Source organism: Phalaenopsis equestris, unplaced genomic scaffold (assembly GCF_001263595.1).
Source record: "Phalaenopsis equestris unplaced genomic scaffold, ASM126359v1 Scaffold001267, whole genome shotgun sequence".
Classification (NCBI taxonomy): domain Eukaryota; kingdom Viridiplantae; phylum Streptophyta; class Magnoliopsida; order Asparagales; family Orchidaceae; genus Phalaenopsis; species Phalaenopsis equestris.
This window is the reverse complement of record NW_018165706.1, coordinates 19,961-33,666: the sequence shown is the minus strand read 5'-3', so window position 1 is coordinate 33,666 and position 13,706 is coordinate 19,961. Positions and strand designations below refer to the sequence as shown.

Below are 13,706 nucleotides of genomic sequence, written 5' to 3'. Positions count from 1 at the left end.
ACCACGGTCGGCTTCGCCTTTGGCGCCATCTCCGCTGGTCTGGCGCCGAGTAAAAATCTCCCACTTTAATTTGTTCTGCGCCGTCGGCGCTGCTGGCGCTGAGCATTTATTCAAAAACTTCATTTTGACTTCAAATTTCATCCATTTTTGCTTTAAGCCCTAAAAATCAATAACCCGAAAGAAATCATCAAAATATCTTACATTAAAGTGCAATATCATAAAAAATTGGTATAAAATATGGGTCTAAAAATGCATATATTTTTGGTGTATCACCAGACGACTAGGATTTCTAAACTTCCTATTAAGAATAATATGAGGGATATTCGTTTGTAGAAATCCACGGTTTCTATCTCTCCTACCAAAATGCTTTATACTAATCTTTATCATTACTGAGATTGGAAGTGGGGGCAGTTTATTTGGAACAAATTACTTTCTCCATTTATTTCTTTCTTCTTATGGAGGCTTTTTCTGAATATTCTGCCTTTGGATGATATTTTAAAGCTTAAAGGTTTAAAATTTGCGTCTCAATGCTATTTATGTAAAAGAGATTTGGAAATGGCTGCGCACATTTTCTTTCTTTGTCATTTTGCTACTGATACTTGGAACAGGTTTGGTAACCATTTTAATATTAAATTGATGAATACTTCCTTTATTGCTAATTTTCTTGATATTTGGAAAGCAGCTACACAGGTGGATAAAAAGCTTTTTTGGTTCCCTCTTGTGGTTCTGTGGTTCATCAGAGGGGCGAGAAACGATGCTAAACACGGGAATATTTTTTTTTCTCCTTCTCTTACTATTTTTAATATCCTTGCTCACTTTCACAGAGCTTGTCGTGCTCTATGTTTATCGGCTGACACTGTACCGACAAGGTTGGATAGGATGGCCATTTTATTTAGATGGCAACCCCCACCTTTGGATTGGGCCAAGTTTAATTTTGATGGTAGTTGGAGCTCTAGCGAGGCGGGCGTGGGGGGCATTTTAAGGAATCATGTCGGGCAGTGTTTGTTTTTCCTTGCTTCTCTTATCCTTGCTTCCACTCCTTTGGAAGCTGAAATTTGGGCCTTCTTATTGGCCTTACAAGTTGCGGCACGGCTTAAGCTTTCTAAAGTTATCTTTGAAACGAACTCTCAAATGCTTATTGATGAGTTCTATAAGGCCTCTAAACCTAGATGGGATTTTCTTGTCATTATGAACTGAATTTGTGATGTTATTCAAAGATACAATTTAAATATACAAATGTCCTTCATTTATAGGGAAGGCAATTCCCCGGCGAATTGGCTTGCTCGAAAGGGTAGGGAAGTTTCTGAGGTGCTATATGGGATTCGTCCCATACCACAACTTAAACCTTTCATTATGGGTGATTTACTTGAGCTCCCTTTTATCAGAATTTAGTTGCTTGATAGCTTGCATTACAGTCCTTTCCACCTTGTTTTTGATGGGTTATTTTGTTGGGTTGAACGGCTTCAACTTTTGTTGATCATTGGATGGACTATGCTATTTACGATTAGCATTTCTCTTCCTATTTTCTTATGTCTATGGCCTCACAAATATATTTGATTATTGAGAACTCTCAAGTTTGGCTTCAGGTGATTTTGAAGAATAGTCTCAAAAACTTATATTATACAATTTATCACTTTGAGGTTTGGGTCTCAGTTGGTTTGTCAAATTTTTATTTTGTTGGATGGTTCAGGCAAGAGATTATTATTTTCTTACTTTGTGAAAGCCTTCCTCGCTGGAGGATACAAGGAGCATTTTCTGCTACTTTACCGCAACCAACATTTTTTATTTGTTTGGGCTTCTCTTCTGCTGTGGATTTTGCTCCTTTCTTTTGCAGGTGCTTCGAGACTTTGGTTGGAGCTTTTTTTGGGAGCTATATCGAGGCTACTAGATCGTATCTTGGATGGTTTTTTGGGCTCTGCTCTTCTCATTTTTTCTTTCTTTACGTGTATACATGTATTTGGGTATACAACCTTTTGGTCTTTTTGTTTTTTGTATACATGTATTTGGTTGAGGAACCCCAGTTTGGCGTGAGTAATGTAATTTTGCTATTTTTATTTTCGGGGTTTCCTTTTCCAATCCATACTATGTACCTACCTTTTTGATTAACGTAAAGAGAGCAGATATATATTTTTTATTTATTAATCACATCCAAGCATATGCAGGAAAGTGTGTATTGCACTTTAAATCAATTAATATTTGTAGTGTTTTTATTTATATAACATGGGAATCACATCCAACCTTATTTTTTTATTTGTAGTATATTAGGACCATCTGATTAGAGAAAACATCAACCATATGATGATCTTATTTGGAGACTAAATGTTTATTATGTTGTAAGAAAATGATTTTTTCACATTTATTTTGACTCTTAAAGTTTAAAATAACAATTAATCATTGATTTTTATTATGTAGGAGGAGTACGAGCAGCTCCGGCACAGGCAGTTGACCTCTCAGACCCCAATAACTTACACCAGTAATGGTAGGCAACTACCACCAGTAATGGTAGCCAGCCTATCACCGCACAGTATGAGCTCGAGCTATGGAGGCAAGCAATGGGAAGGAAAAAGGGGAGAGTCTATGGCCTGGGTGCAAAAAGCACAGTCTTCGAGGCTGAGATCTCCCGTGTTTCTATAAGTTGCACCAGCTCGTCACAGTTGAATACTGAAGAACTTGCCATGCGGTCGCTGCTGTGAATGAGGAGCTCCATTATATGTGTGAAGGCCAACAAATAATTGAGGGGCGTATAGCACGTCTGGCGAAAAGCATGGAAGATCGTCAGGGCAAGCGACCAGTGAGTGTTGTATTCAAGGAAGAAGAGGATGAGGATGAGTTCTTATGCATTTATAATTTTCTTAAATATTTGAACATATATTGATGGCATAGATGTAAGCTTTTAATAATTTTGATTAGTATTTGTTACATTATGTTATTTTTCAGTGTTGGTATTTGTTTGTGATATAATTTTGCATGTTATTGTGATCGTTAGCATTGTTTTTAATTGTGTGCGGGTGTACGAATCTAAAAGTTCTTTTAAATTTTTTCTGTGTTACAGGTTTGCGTCGGATTAGCGTCGACTTTTCTTATGCTAATTCGACGCAAAACTGCATCCAATAATTTGCAACGCAAAATCCCACTGTAATTTGTGAAAATATTTTGCGGCGTAATTCACGGACGTTAAGTCTAACGTAAAAAGTTATCTTAGAACAACTTCGAGTAAATTTAACATAAATTACATTATCGACCCTTATTTTACCGTCGGTGACCATTTCCAATTAGCTCTAGTTATCGTGTTATTAAAATAATGAAATCACACATTAAATAAGTTCCTCAATTATGTGTGTGACATACTTAAAATCAACTAGCCAACTACCTACACTTGTAATAACTTCATTCAATTTAGATAACATAATAAAATCTCAACTCATATTTTTTTCCATTTTGATAAAATTTCAACAAGTTGATCAATCACTCTCACATCAATAAATTGTACACTTTATTTTTTAACATAGGAATTTAAATACATAAGTAAGAACTTCAAATGACATAATTTTTATGTTTTTAAAAAATATAACATATTATTTATTTCTTTTAGATGATATATATATATATATATATATATATATATAAATTAAATTTCCAACCCAAAAATCTTATATTTCCCTCTGGCCTTTGTGTCTATCATGCAAAATAGATGATATTTTATTTATTTTAAGTGATTTAAGCAGGATGATTAAGATGATATACATTTTGGGTTAAAAATTGAAATAGTAAACTAAGTGAAACGTTTGCAAGAGAACTCGCAGAAAGAGTGAGTGGTTTGAATTTGTACTTTTTAAATATTAAATGACAGAAGGCTTTTTGCAACGGCCTTGTTGGCAAACGTCGTCTTTTTGCCATCAATGCCGACCAAATATGTTGATTTGGCATCTTGCTTGCATGGACAAATCTCTCAGGCTGTCTGCTCCAATTATTCAAAATATTTGGGACGAGACGAAGCATGTTGATTTGGCATCCTGCTCGCATGGTCAAATCTTTTAAGTTGGCTGCTGCAACCATTCAAAACGTTAGGGGTGTAAACGGGAGGAGTTGAGCTTGAGTAACTCTTGACTTAAATTTGATTAAATTAATTGAGTTTGAGCCCATACTTGAATTTAATTCTACAAATTCAAGCTGAAAGAGAAAAAATATTATTAATTTAAACTAATTCAATAGTAAAATGATAAATTGAATAAACATTTAGTAGATGAATAATAAGGAATCACAATATCAGAAATAAAATATTAATTCTTAAATACATTTAATAATTAAAGGATATTTTTTGAATTTTAATATATATTTAGTATATTTTTTTATTAATTACATTTTAACAACCCAACCCATTATCTCCGGGGCTAGCTTAAAATTGTATTTTTAGCTCATCGAGTTTTGAGTTTAGCTCCAACAATATAAGCCATATTTGGGGCAGCTTGTTTGATGCAGTGCATTTTAAAAATGCACACGGATCAGTTTGGATAAACAGTATTTTGACTGTTTATTCAAAAAATTACATTTCCAAACAACTAAAATCTATATAGACGCTGCTAACTAGATCTTACTTAAGAAAAAAAAATTATAATACTAGTTTTTCCCATAACAGAAACAAATTTAAGGAAAAACAGAGTTGCCAGGACACACCATCTGTCTCCCCTCTCAAAACTTTATCGTCAGCGCACACGTCAGAACGACCATTATATATATAATCACATCACAACCATCATACCAACATCCCATATACCTATCAAATCCTCATCTCCAACGCTCCATCTTCCCTTCACCCAATCCACTCTTATTCCTCTGCCGCCAATCAACTTTCAGAAACGCCAACAATGGTCAACAAACACCACCACCATGGCCAAAAACACCATTTTTTAATGGTAACCATCGCCGCCCAAGGCCAGATAAATCCCGCGCGTCACCTCGCACGCCGCCTCGCCCGAACCACCGAAGCCCGCGTCACCCTCACCACCCCTCTATACTCTCACCGCCTCCTCTTTCCCGGATCCCTCGCCGCTGCCGGTGAGCCCGACGATGTCGCAGAGGAAACTCCTCTCAATCCAGATATCTCCGGAGTTGTCTCCTACGCCCCATACTCTGACGGCTTTGACAAAGGAATTCACATGGACACCGTAGAACCCATTGTTTATATGGAAAAACTAAAATCACACGGCTCCCGCACCCTTGCCGCTCTGGTGCGCAACTTCGCCTCGGCTGGCCGCCCGGTGACCTGCATATTGTACACCATATTGCTCACCTGGGCAACCGATGTTGCCCGAGATCTCAGCATCCCTACCGTTCTCTATTGGATCCAACCTGCTTCAGTCTTCACCATCTACCACCACTACTTTCAAGGACACCAAGGCTTCACTTCCGATGAAAAAGAAAAATCTTGCTGCATAGAATTACCCGGCCTGCCTCCTCTAAGTCCGAAGGACCTCCCATCCATCATGTCCACGCCAAACGCCTTCCTATCCGCCCACAAAGACATATTCATAGAACTTGGCAAGTATGAGAAAGCTAAAGTTTTGGTGAACACGTTCTATCAACTGGAAGCTCCGGTGATAGATGCGACCCCTGAGTACGAACTGATCGCAGTTGGGCCGGTAGTGGACAAAAGCTACTTGCTTTCCGCAGTAGGAAGTAATGACCTGTTTGAGGAAGACAGGGGAGGTTACATGGAGTGGTTAGACGCGCAGGAGGAACGGTCGGTGGTGTACGTGGCTTTCGGCAGCTTGACCCGGCTGACATCGCGGCAAGTGGAAGAGTTGGATGTGGGGCTGAAAGCGAGCGGGCGACCGTACTTGTGGGTGCTGAGGAAGGACAGCAGACCGGAAGGGATTGGAGTGGATTTGGTTTTGAAGGGAGGGAAGGGGATGGTGGTGGAGTGGTGCTCGCAAGTGAGGGTTTTGGATCACAAGGCGGTGGGATGCTTCGTGACGCACGGTGGGTGGAACTCTACGTCTGAGGCAATAGTGAGTGGGGTGCCGATGGTGATGTTGCCGCAGTGGATCGAGCAGGCGACGAATGCGAGGATGGTGGAGGCGGCATGGGGTATTGGGGTGAAGGCAGAGGCAGGGGAGGATGGGGTTGTGGAGGCGGGGGAGCTAGGGCGTGGGCTGGATGTGGTGTTGGGGGAGGGGGAGAGGGCTAGGGAGATTAGGAGGAAGGCGAGGGAGTGGAAGGAGAAGGCGAGGGCGGCGCTAGCAGAGGACGGATCATCTTCCAGAAGCCTCAGGGAGTTTGTGGATGGTCTTTGGGGATCTATAATGTAATGTGTGGATAAGCTATAATGAAATTATGGATGTGGCATGTGTAATTATTTTTGATGGACAATAATTAGGATAAGTATTTCCTACGTTTGATTCTGTTGTGATGTAATAATATTTGCATTTCTCAAATGAATTTTTTTATTTTATAAATAATCTTTAATGAGAAGGGAAATGAAAACTCCATTACGCGACGAAACACTGAGACAATCGTGCCCGACAACATGATCTTTATATATATATAAACACCCTTGTATCTGAATCACATCCAAGTATATGCAGGAAAGTGTGTATTGCACTTTAAATCAGTTAATATTTGTAGTATTTTTATTTATATAACACCCTTGTATAGGAATCACATCCAATTTTATTTTTTTATTTGTAGTATATTAGGATCATGTGATTAGAGAAAACACCAACTATATGATGATCCTATTTGGAGACTAAATGTTTATTATGTAGTAAGAAAATGATTTTTTCACATTTATTTTGACTCTTAATGTTTAAAATGACAATTAATCATTGATTTTTATTATGTAGGAGGAGTACGAGCAACTCCGGCACAAGCAGTTGGCCTCCCAGACCCCAACAACCACCACCAGTAATGGTAGCCAGCCTATCACCGCGCAGTCTTATTTCGAGCTATGCCATGGGGAGGAAAAAGGGGAGAGTCTATGGCCTGGGTGCAAAAAGCATAGCCTTCGAGGTTGAGATCTCCCGTGTTTCTATAAGTTGCACCAGCTCGTCACAGTCGGATACTAAGGAACGTGCTAGACAGGTCGCTAATATGAATGAGAAGCTCCATCATATGCGTGAAGGCAAACAAAGAATTGAGGGGGGTACAACATGTCTGATATTTTATTATTTTAAGAGATTTAAGCAGGATCATTAAGATGATATATATATTTGGGTTAAAAATTGAAATAATAAACTAAGTGAAACAAAACTCGTAGAAAGAGTTTAGGCTGAAGAACAACCCGAGTAACACGTTTAATAACATCCTGAGTAACACGTAAATAACACTTGAGTAACACGCTGATCAACATCCTTAGTAACATGTCATTGTTACACGTTGAATAACACGAGAGTAACACGTAGATAACACATGAGTAACACGCTGAATAACACCCTGGTAACACGTCAACAACAGGCTGAGTAACACGCTGAATAACACGAAAGTAACATGTAGATAACACGTAAGTAACACGCTGAATAACACCCTGAGTAAGATGTCAATAACAGGCTGAGTAACACACTGAATAACACGAGAGTAACACGTAGATAACACACAAGTAACACGCTGAATAACATTAGAGTAACACGTAGATAACGCGTAAGTAACACTCTGAAGAGTTACTACACTGTGTTACTATATATCGAATTGCTTCACATAGTCTAACAGACCATATATGGGGCAAAACATTCATATCTTGTTGGTATTTTTATGATTTTATGTTTGTATTTTTAATAAATATAAAAAAATTTACTTATCCTAGTTAATTTATCCTATAAAATGTACTTCACATAGTTTAAAAATTTTTCGCAAAAATTTAATCGGCTGAATAACACGACAAAAGGTGGAATAACACTGATTTAATCGGCGGTAACACGGTGTAGTAACATGTCACATTACGCGTGGTAATGTAGAGTAATGTCGATTAATCGGCCGGTAACACGGGGAATATTCGCTGCGAGACAACGCATTAAGAGGGCAGTAACGCAAGGCACATGTTATTCCCGTGTTATTTCCATGTTATTCACGTGTTATTCCCATGTTATTCACGTGTTATTCCCATGTTATTCCCATGTTATTCACATGTTACTCCCATGCTATCTACGTGTTACTCAAGGTGTTATTAAACGTTTTACTCCCGTGTTATCTACGTGTTATTAAGCATGCAACAACACGTTATTCAGCTTGTTACTGAGCGTGTTATTCAACGTGTTAATCACATGTTATATAGGTGTTACTCACGTGTTATTCAGCGTGTAACAACCTGATATTCAGCTGATTACTACAAGTTTAAGTCAAGGTGTTGCTCACGTGTTATCTACCAATTATTCCCGTGTTATTCAGCGTGTTACTCAGGGTGTTATTCAGCGTGTTACTAACGTGTTATCTACGTGTTATTCAGCATGTAACAACATGTTAATGACGTGTTACTCAATGTGTTGATCAGCGTGTTACTCAAGTGTTATCTACGTGTTACTGCAGAGTGTTATTAACCGTGTTACTCAGAGTGTTACTCAAGTGTTATTCCAATGTTATCCACGTGTTATGTATGTGTTATTCAACATGTTATACAATTGATATTTATGATAATCAAATTATCCACGTTTGAACAAGATTAAGACAGAAATCAGAAATATTTGAATTGAAAAATAAATATATTATAAACCATCAATTACTTCTTTCTAATAAAGTTTAAAGATGTTACAGTATACCAACTTTTACAATTTCAATCAATCTATATTCTCACTTATGGAATCCATCAAAAGTCCAGTGTACGTTTCAGTTAGTTGCGGTGCATAGTATTCATGCAATAGAGGAGTAATACCAAGTTCAATTTGAGTGATTTTTTTATATAAAAGTCAGTCAAATGATACTGAATTTTAGTAACATACCTGGGTAAGACAATCTGTCAAACTTTGCTCGAATGCGTCAACAACTTGACGGCTAGTTGCTACTTCTTGTTCCATTCCTGAATGCAATGGGTCAAGTTAGAAGTATGCATTATACATGGAATGAAGGAAATACCAAATTTAAAAAAATTATACTTTTAGCTTTCTTATTTTTTTCCCAGTATTCTTTCAGCCTAGATGTAGATACTCCTTTTGACCTCTTTTTAGCAGGGTCGTTCACATTGCATTCTATATTTGTGACTTTCTTATTTTTTGTTTTCTTTACTTCGATCGTTCTCCCTGCTAGAGCGTCCTCAATACCTCTAGATAATTTTTTAAACGTCTCCCACAAACACTCCTCAGCTAACTCATTTTCTTGTGCTCTATTAATGAGTTGATATGCAAATTTCTGATAGCATGAACTAAATATAAGGGAACTTGAAGAAACATTATTCAACCCATAGTCTTTTAGATCTCTACACCCAAATATGTTATACATGTCCCCTTTAGTATTGATGGACCACCACAATAAGAAATATTTCACCGGAATCACCTTTATTTTGATGACATTGAGAACAAATAGTGCGTGGGAGCATAACAAACCCATCATCTCAAATTTTTTGCAACTACATGTAACCTCACAAGTAACTTTATCAACTAACACATTCAAGGGCAGCCTTGTCCCCTCATCATCCAATCTTGATACTTCAGCTGTAAACCCACATAATCCATTCAATAGCTCTTGTTCAAACATTGAGTAAAGCTTCCTTGTACATAATGAGGTAGCTTGCCTCAGGACGGGATTGATTTTAACCATGAGCATTCTGACGGACTGACCGCATTTGAAATCTTCAGTTTTCTCATTCCGGCGCCATGATTTCATTATGTTTTCAAGACCGATAAAACAATCTATGAGAGAGCTAGTTGGCTTTGAAACACCATGATAAACATTATTGGTCGACTCACTTCTCTATGTTGATAGGATTCTCATACTAAATATATCCTTATTAAATGTTGTTGACCATTTATGCCTTATACGATACATTTCATCTAACCAGACATTGCTTTGTAGTTCTCCCAACTCAATCATTAAGGAACACATTTCTTCAAACTCCTCCTCAGAATCACAGTTGCTCAATCATTTATAAAAAGACCATAGATGCTCTTAGTACGCACTCCACAGTGTACTTTGGAAGAAAGTTTTTTGTAGATATGCCATTGACATAATCTGTGATGTGTTTGTCAGAGGCATTTTGCAATGGCTCTTGCCAATGCTTGATCCTGATCGGTAAAGATTGTTATGGGATAATTGTCTCTCATTATTCGAATGAATGATTTGAATAACCACATGAATGATTCGGTAGTCTCATCAGACAAAAATCCAACTCCAAACAGTATGTTCTGCCAGTGGTGTCCCCCACAAATGGAGCGCAACATAAGTTATGTTTATTTAATCTGCAGCTTGTATAAAAAATTATGACATCCCCGAAGCAGTCATAATCCAACCTGCATAATCCATCACTCCAAAAAATGCTTATTAACCTACCAGAATCATCTGTTTGGAAATCCCAAGCAAACATGCTATCCCCAGCTTGACTCTCCATGAACAATTGTATTAAAACATTGACATCTCCCTGTTCAATTCTTTGTCTTCTTTCTCTTTGGATGAAATTAAATGCATCTCTCTTGGTGCATTCCAAATTCTCCACACCACCAACCTCCGTGGCAATGAAATTGTATACATGCGTTGCTCTGATCCCTGAACCTGTCATTGCTCTCAACACATCTGTATTGAGCTCACTTATCCTTCTGCTGGAATGAAGAAGATGTTTGTCACCACTTTCGGCCAAAGGATGATTGTGATTTTCAATGAATTTTTCCACTGTCCAATTTCCTTCGAAATCAACTTGAAATCGAACCATGGTCTTGCGCAAGATCTCGGCATCCATGTCATTCACTATTGGATACAACCTACATCAATCTTCGCCATCTACTGTCACTACTTCCAAGGCCATCAAGGCTTCATTTTCGCCGTTGCTGATAAAAAAGAATCATCTTTCTCCATAGAACTACCGGGCCTACCTTCTCTACGGAGGAAGGACCAACCCTTTATTACTACAACGCCGAACCTCTACCTATCTGCCCACAAAGACATTCATAGAACTCGGTTAGTGTCAGAAACCTAAAGTTTTGGTGAACACATTCTATCAACTGGAAGCACCAGTGATAGATGAGACCACTGAGTTTGAACTGGTCGCTGTTTGTTCGGTTGTAGACAACAACCATGTGCTTGCAGCGAAAACAAGCAAGGAATTGTTTGAGAAGGACAAAAGAGGATACATGGAGTGGTTGGACGCGCAGAAGGAACGGTCGGTGGTATACGTGGCTGTCAGCAGCTTGACCCTACTAACTTTGCGACAAGTGGAAGAGTTGGATATGGAACTGAAGGTGAGTGGGCAGCCGTACTTTTTGGTGCTGAGGAAGGACAATAGACCGGAAGGGATTGAAATGGATGTGGCTTTGAAATTAAGCATCGGGATGGTGGTGGAGTGGTGCTCGCAAGTGAGGGTGTTGGATCACAAGGTTGTGGGGTGCTTTGTGACGCACGGTGGGTGGAACTCTACGTCTGAGGCAATAGTGAATGGGGTGCCGATGGTGATGCTCCCGCAGTGGATTGAGCAGGTGACAAATGCGAGGTTGGTGGAGGCGGCATGGGGGATTGGGGTGAAGGCGGAGGCAGGGGAGGATGGGGTTGTGGAGGCGGCGGAGTTAAGGCGTGGTTTGGATGTAGTGATGGGGGATGATGATAGGGCAAGGGAGATTAGGAAGAAGGTTGGGGAGTGTAAGGAGAAGGCTAGAGCGGCGGTCGCACAGGACAGATCATCGTCTAAAAAACCTTAAGGCGTTTGTGGATGGCCTTTGAGGGCAAAATATAAGGTATAAAATGTGATATAATATGTCAATAATTTTTTCGCATAAAATTTTGGAATGTGGCATGGGTAATATCTTCTGTTGAAACAGGATTTGTCAAATTCTGTTAGATTAGGATTTTTCAAATTTTTGCGGATCTTGCGAGCCATGCCGAGCAAGGACGAGTGATGTCTCATAAATATGCGTAGTAATTATATTTAATAAATTCATATTTATGCTATTTATTTAGCAATTAATCTAAAAATTTGTGATCAAGGGAGTGTTGGATTTAATTTTTATGTTTTTATGTTTGGTGAGATTTAAGTTAAATTTATGGATAAATTCTGTAAATAGTAATACCCCATCAACAAATTCATAACGGTTGGCATGAATTTCAAAGTATAACATGAATCTCAATGCATCTTTTTAAGCGAGAAATATTTAAACTTGAATTAAGAGTTGTCCAGAGCTTTGATTTTAGTAAACTGATAGTCAAACTGACCGACTCGATGAGACGGACCCAATGATACTAAAGTTGGTCCAATTCAATCCAAATTATAACCCAATCAAGATGTTAAACCATGTTTGAGAGTTTTTTCGATTACATCTGAAAGGTCAATCAGATGTTGAATCTGACAAGTTTATAGTCAAATCAAACTTCTCGATAAGGCGAATCCAACAATCCCAAGATCACTCAATTTCGACATCATTAAGACACTCAAATATTCATTAAAAGACGTCTGATCCAGGGAAGACTTTTGAGTTGTAAATCAAAATTGCTCATATTCTTGTATTAATTGCACATGCAACTCTATAAATAGAGCTTTATCCCTCTCATGAGCTTGAAGTGTAAGGAAAATCTTAATGCTTAGAGAAGGAGCTAAAATCCAACGTCATTTCGCCGCTGACCACTAGTAACTATCTGCTATCGACAACCAGTCACTGCCTGTTGTCGACAACCAGCCACTGCCTGTTGACGACCACCAGTCGTTGCCTGATGGAGACCACCACTCTCCGACATCCATTTGCTCTTTACGATGAACCACTATGTGAAGCGACAACTGACATCACAGAGTCATGAAGCAATAGGCAAAGCGACGCATCATCTCGAACATTAGGATGCCACCCCAAAGATGGTGTAACAATGCATCTCAAAGATTTGTGTAATGAGGCACCACACATACGCTCATGAAGCTCTTGACTTTGGTCACATAAGCCTACAAATGTCAGTGCTAATCACCACTACCACCTACGTGATAAACTAAGATCTATATGGTCCTCATCTCTCGCAGGTTCTAACTCTAACCCCCAAGACTGACGGACACCACTACTACTCACCACCACGGCCTACATGACCAGCTATGGTCTACATGGTCCTCAACTAGTGTGACTCCAAACACCGACCCTTGCAACCTACAAATGTACTCGCCACTACGACCTATATGACCAACTACGACCTATGTGTTCCTTAGCTCATGCAACTCCCGACTCCAGCCCTCGTGATCTACAAACATCATTACTACTAGCTAGGGGTGTAAGCAAGCCGAACACGAGCTGAGCCTGGGCTCGTGTTCGACTCGTTTATATTTCGAGCTCAAAAAGTGTGCTCGTGCTTGGCTCGTTTGCTTAGCAAGCCGAACATGAGCTGTTCACAAACAAAGAGTCGTTTTGACAAGCATAATCACGTAGCCATATGATGTTAAGGGTTGGGGCAAGATTTAAAAATTATTATTTATATTAAATATTATTTGAATCTAATTTAATAACTTTTATTCTATTTTCTTTATTAATACTTTTAATTGATTATAAATCTTTGTAGCTTTGTAGTCAATTAAATTTTTTAAAAATACTACTCATCAATATATATTGTAT

The 13,706-nt window shown here is 38.7% G+C and overlaps 2 protein-coding genes across 2 annotated transcripts; both read left to right on the top strand.

The window, feature by feature from the left end:
- Positions 1-4,378: 4,378 nt before the first annotated feature.
- Positions 4,379-6,392, top strand: LOC110033718 (cyanidin 3-O-rutinoside 5-O-glucosyltransferase-like). Its single transcript, XM_020737776.1, has one exon. It carries the CDS (start codon positions 4,866-4,868, stop codon positions 6,306-6,308), a length of 1,443 nt encoding a protein of 480 aa, XP_020593435.1. The 5' UTR covers positions 4,379-4,865; the 3' UTR covers positions 6,309-6,392.
- Positions 6,393-6,906: 514 nt separating this feature from the next.
- Positions 6,907-11,825, top strand: LOC110033714 (cyanidin 3-O-rutinoside 5-O-glucosyltransferase-like). The gene is made up of 2 exons (XM_020737773.1): positions 6,907-7,120; positions 11,200-11,825. The coding sequence occupies exons 1-2, from the start codon at positions 6,907-6,909 to the stop codon at positions 11,823-11,825; spliced, it is 840 nt and encodes a 279-aa protein (XP_020593432.1).
- Positions 11,826-13,706: the final 1,881 nt, after the last annotated feature.

Bases quoted from the DNA above. Each gene is read 5' to 3' on its own strand.
- LOC110033718 (XM_020737776.1), top strand. From the start codon at position 4,866: ATGGTCAACAAACACCACCACCATGGCCAAAAACACCATTTTTTAATG.
- LOC110033714 (XM_020737773.1), top strand. From the start codon at position 6,907: ATGGTAGCCAGCCTATCACCGCGCAGTCTTATTTCGAGCTATGCCATG. The intron at 7,121-11,199 runs GCAAACAAAGAA...GTTCGGTTGTAG, and splicing joins GCTCCATCATATGCGTGAAG to ACAACAACCATGTGCTTGCA.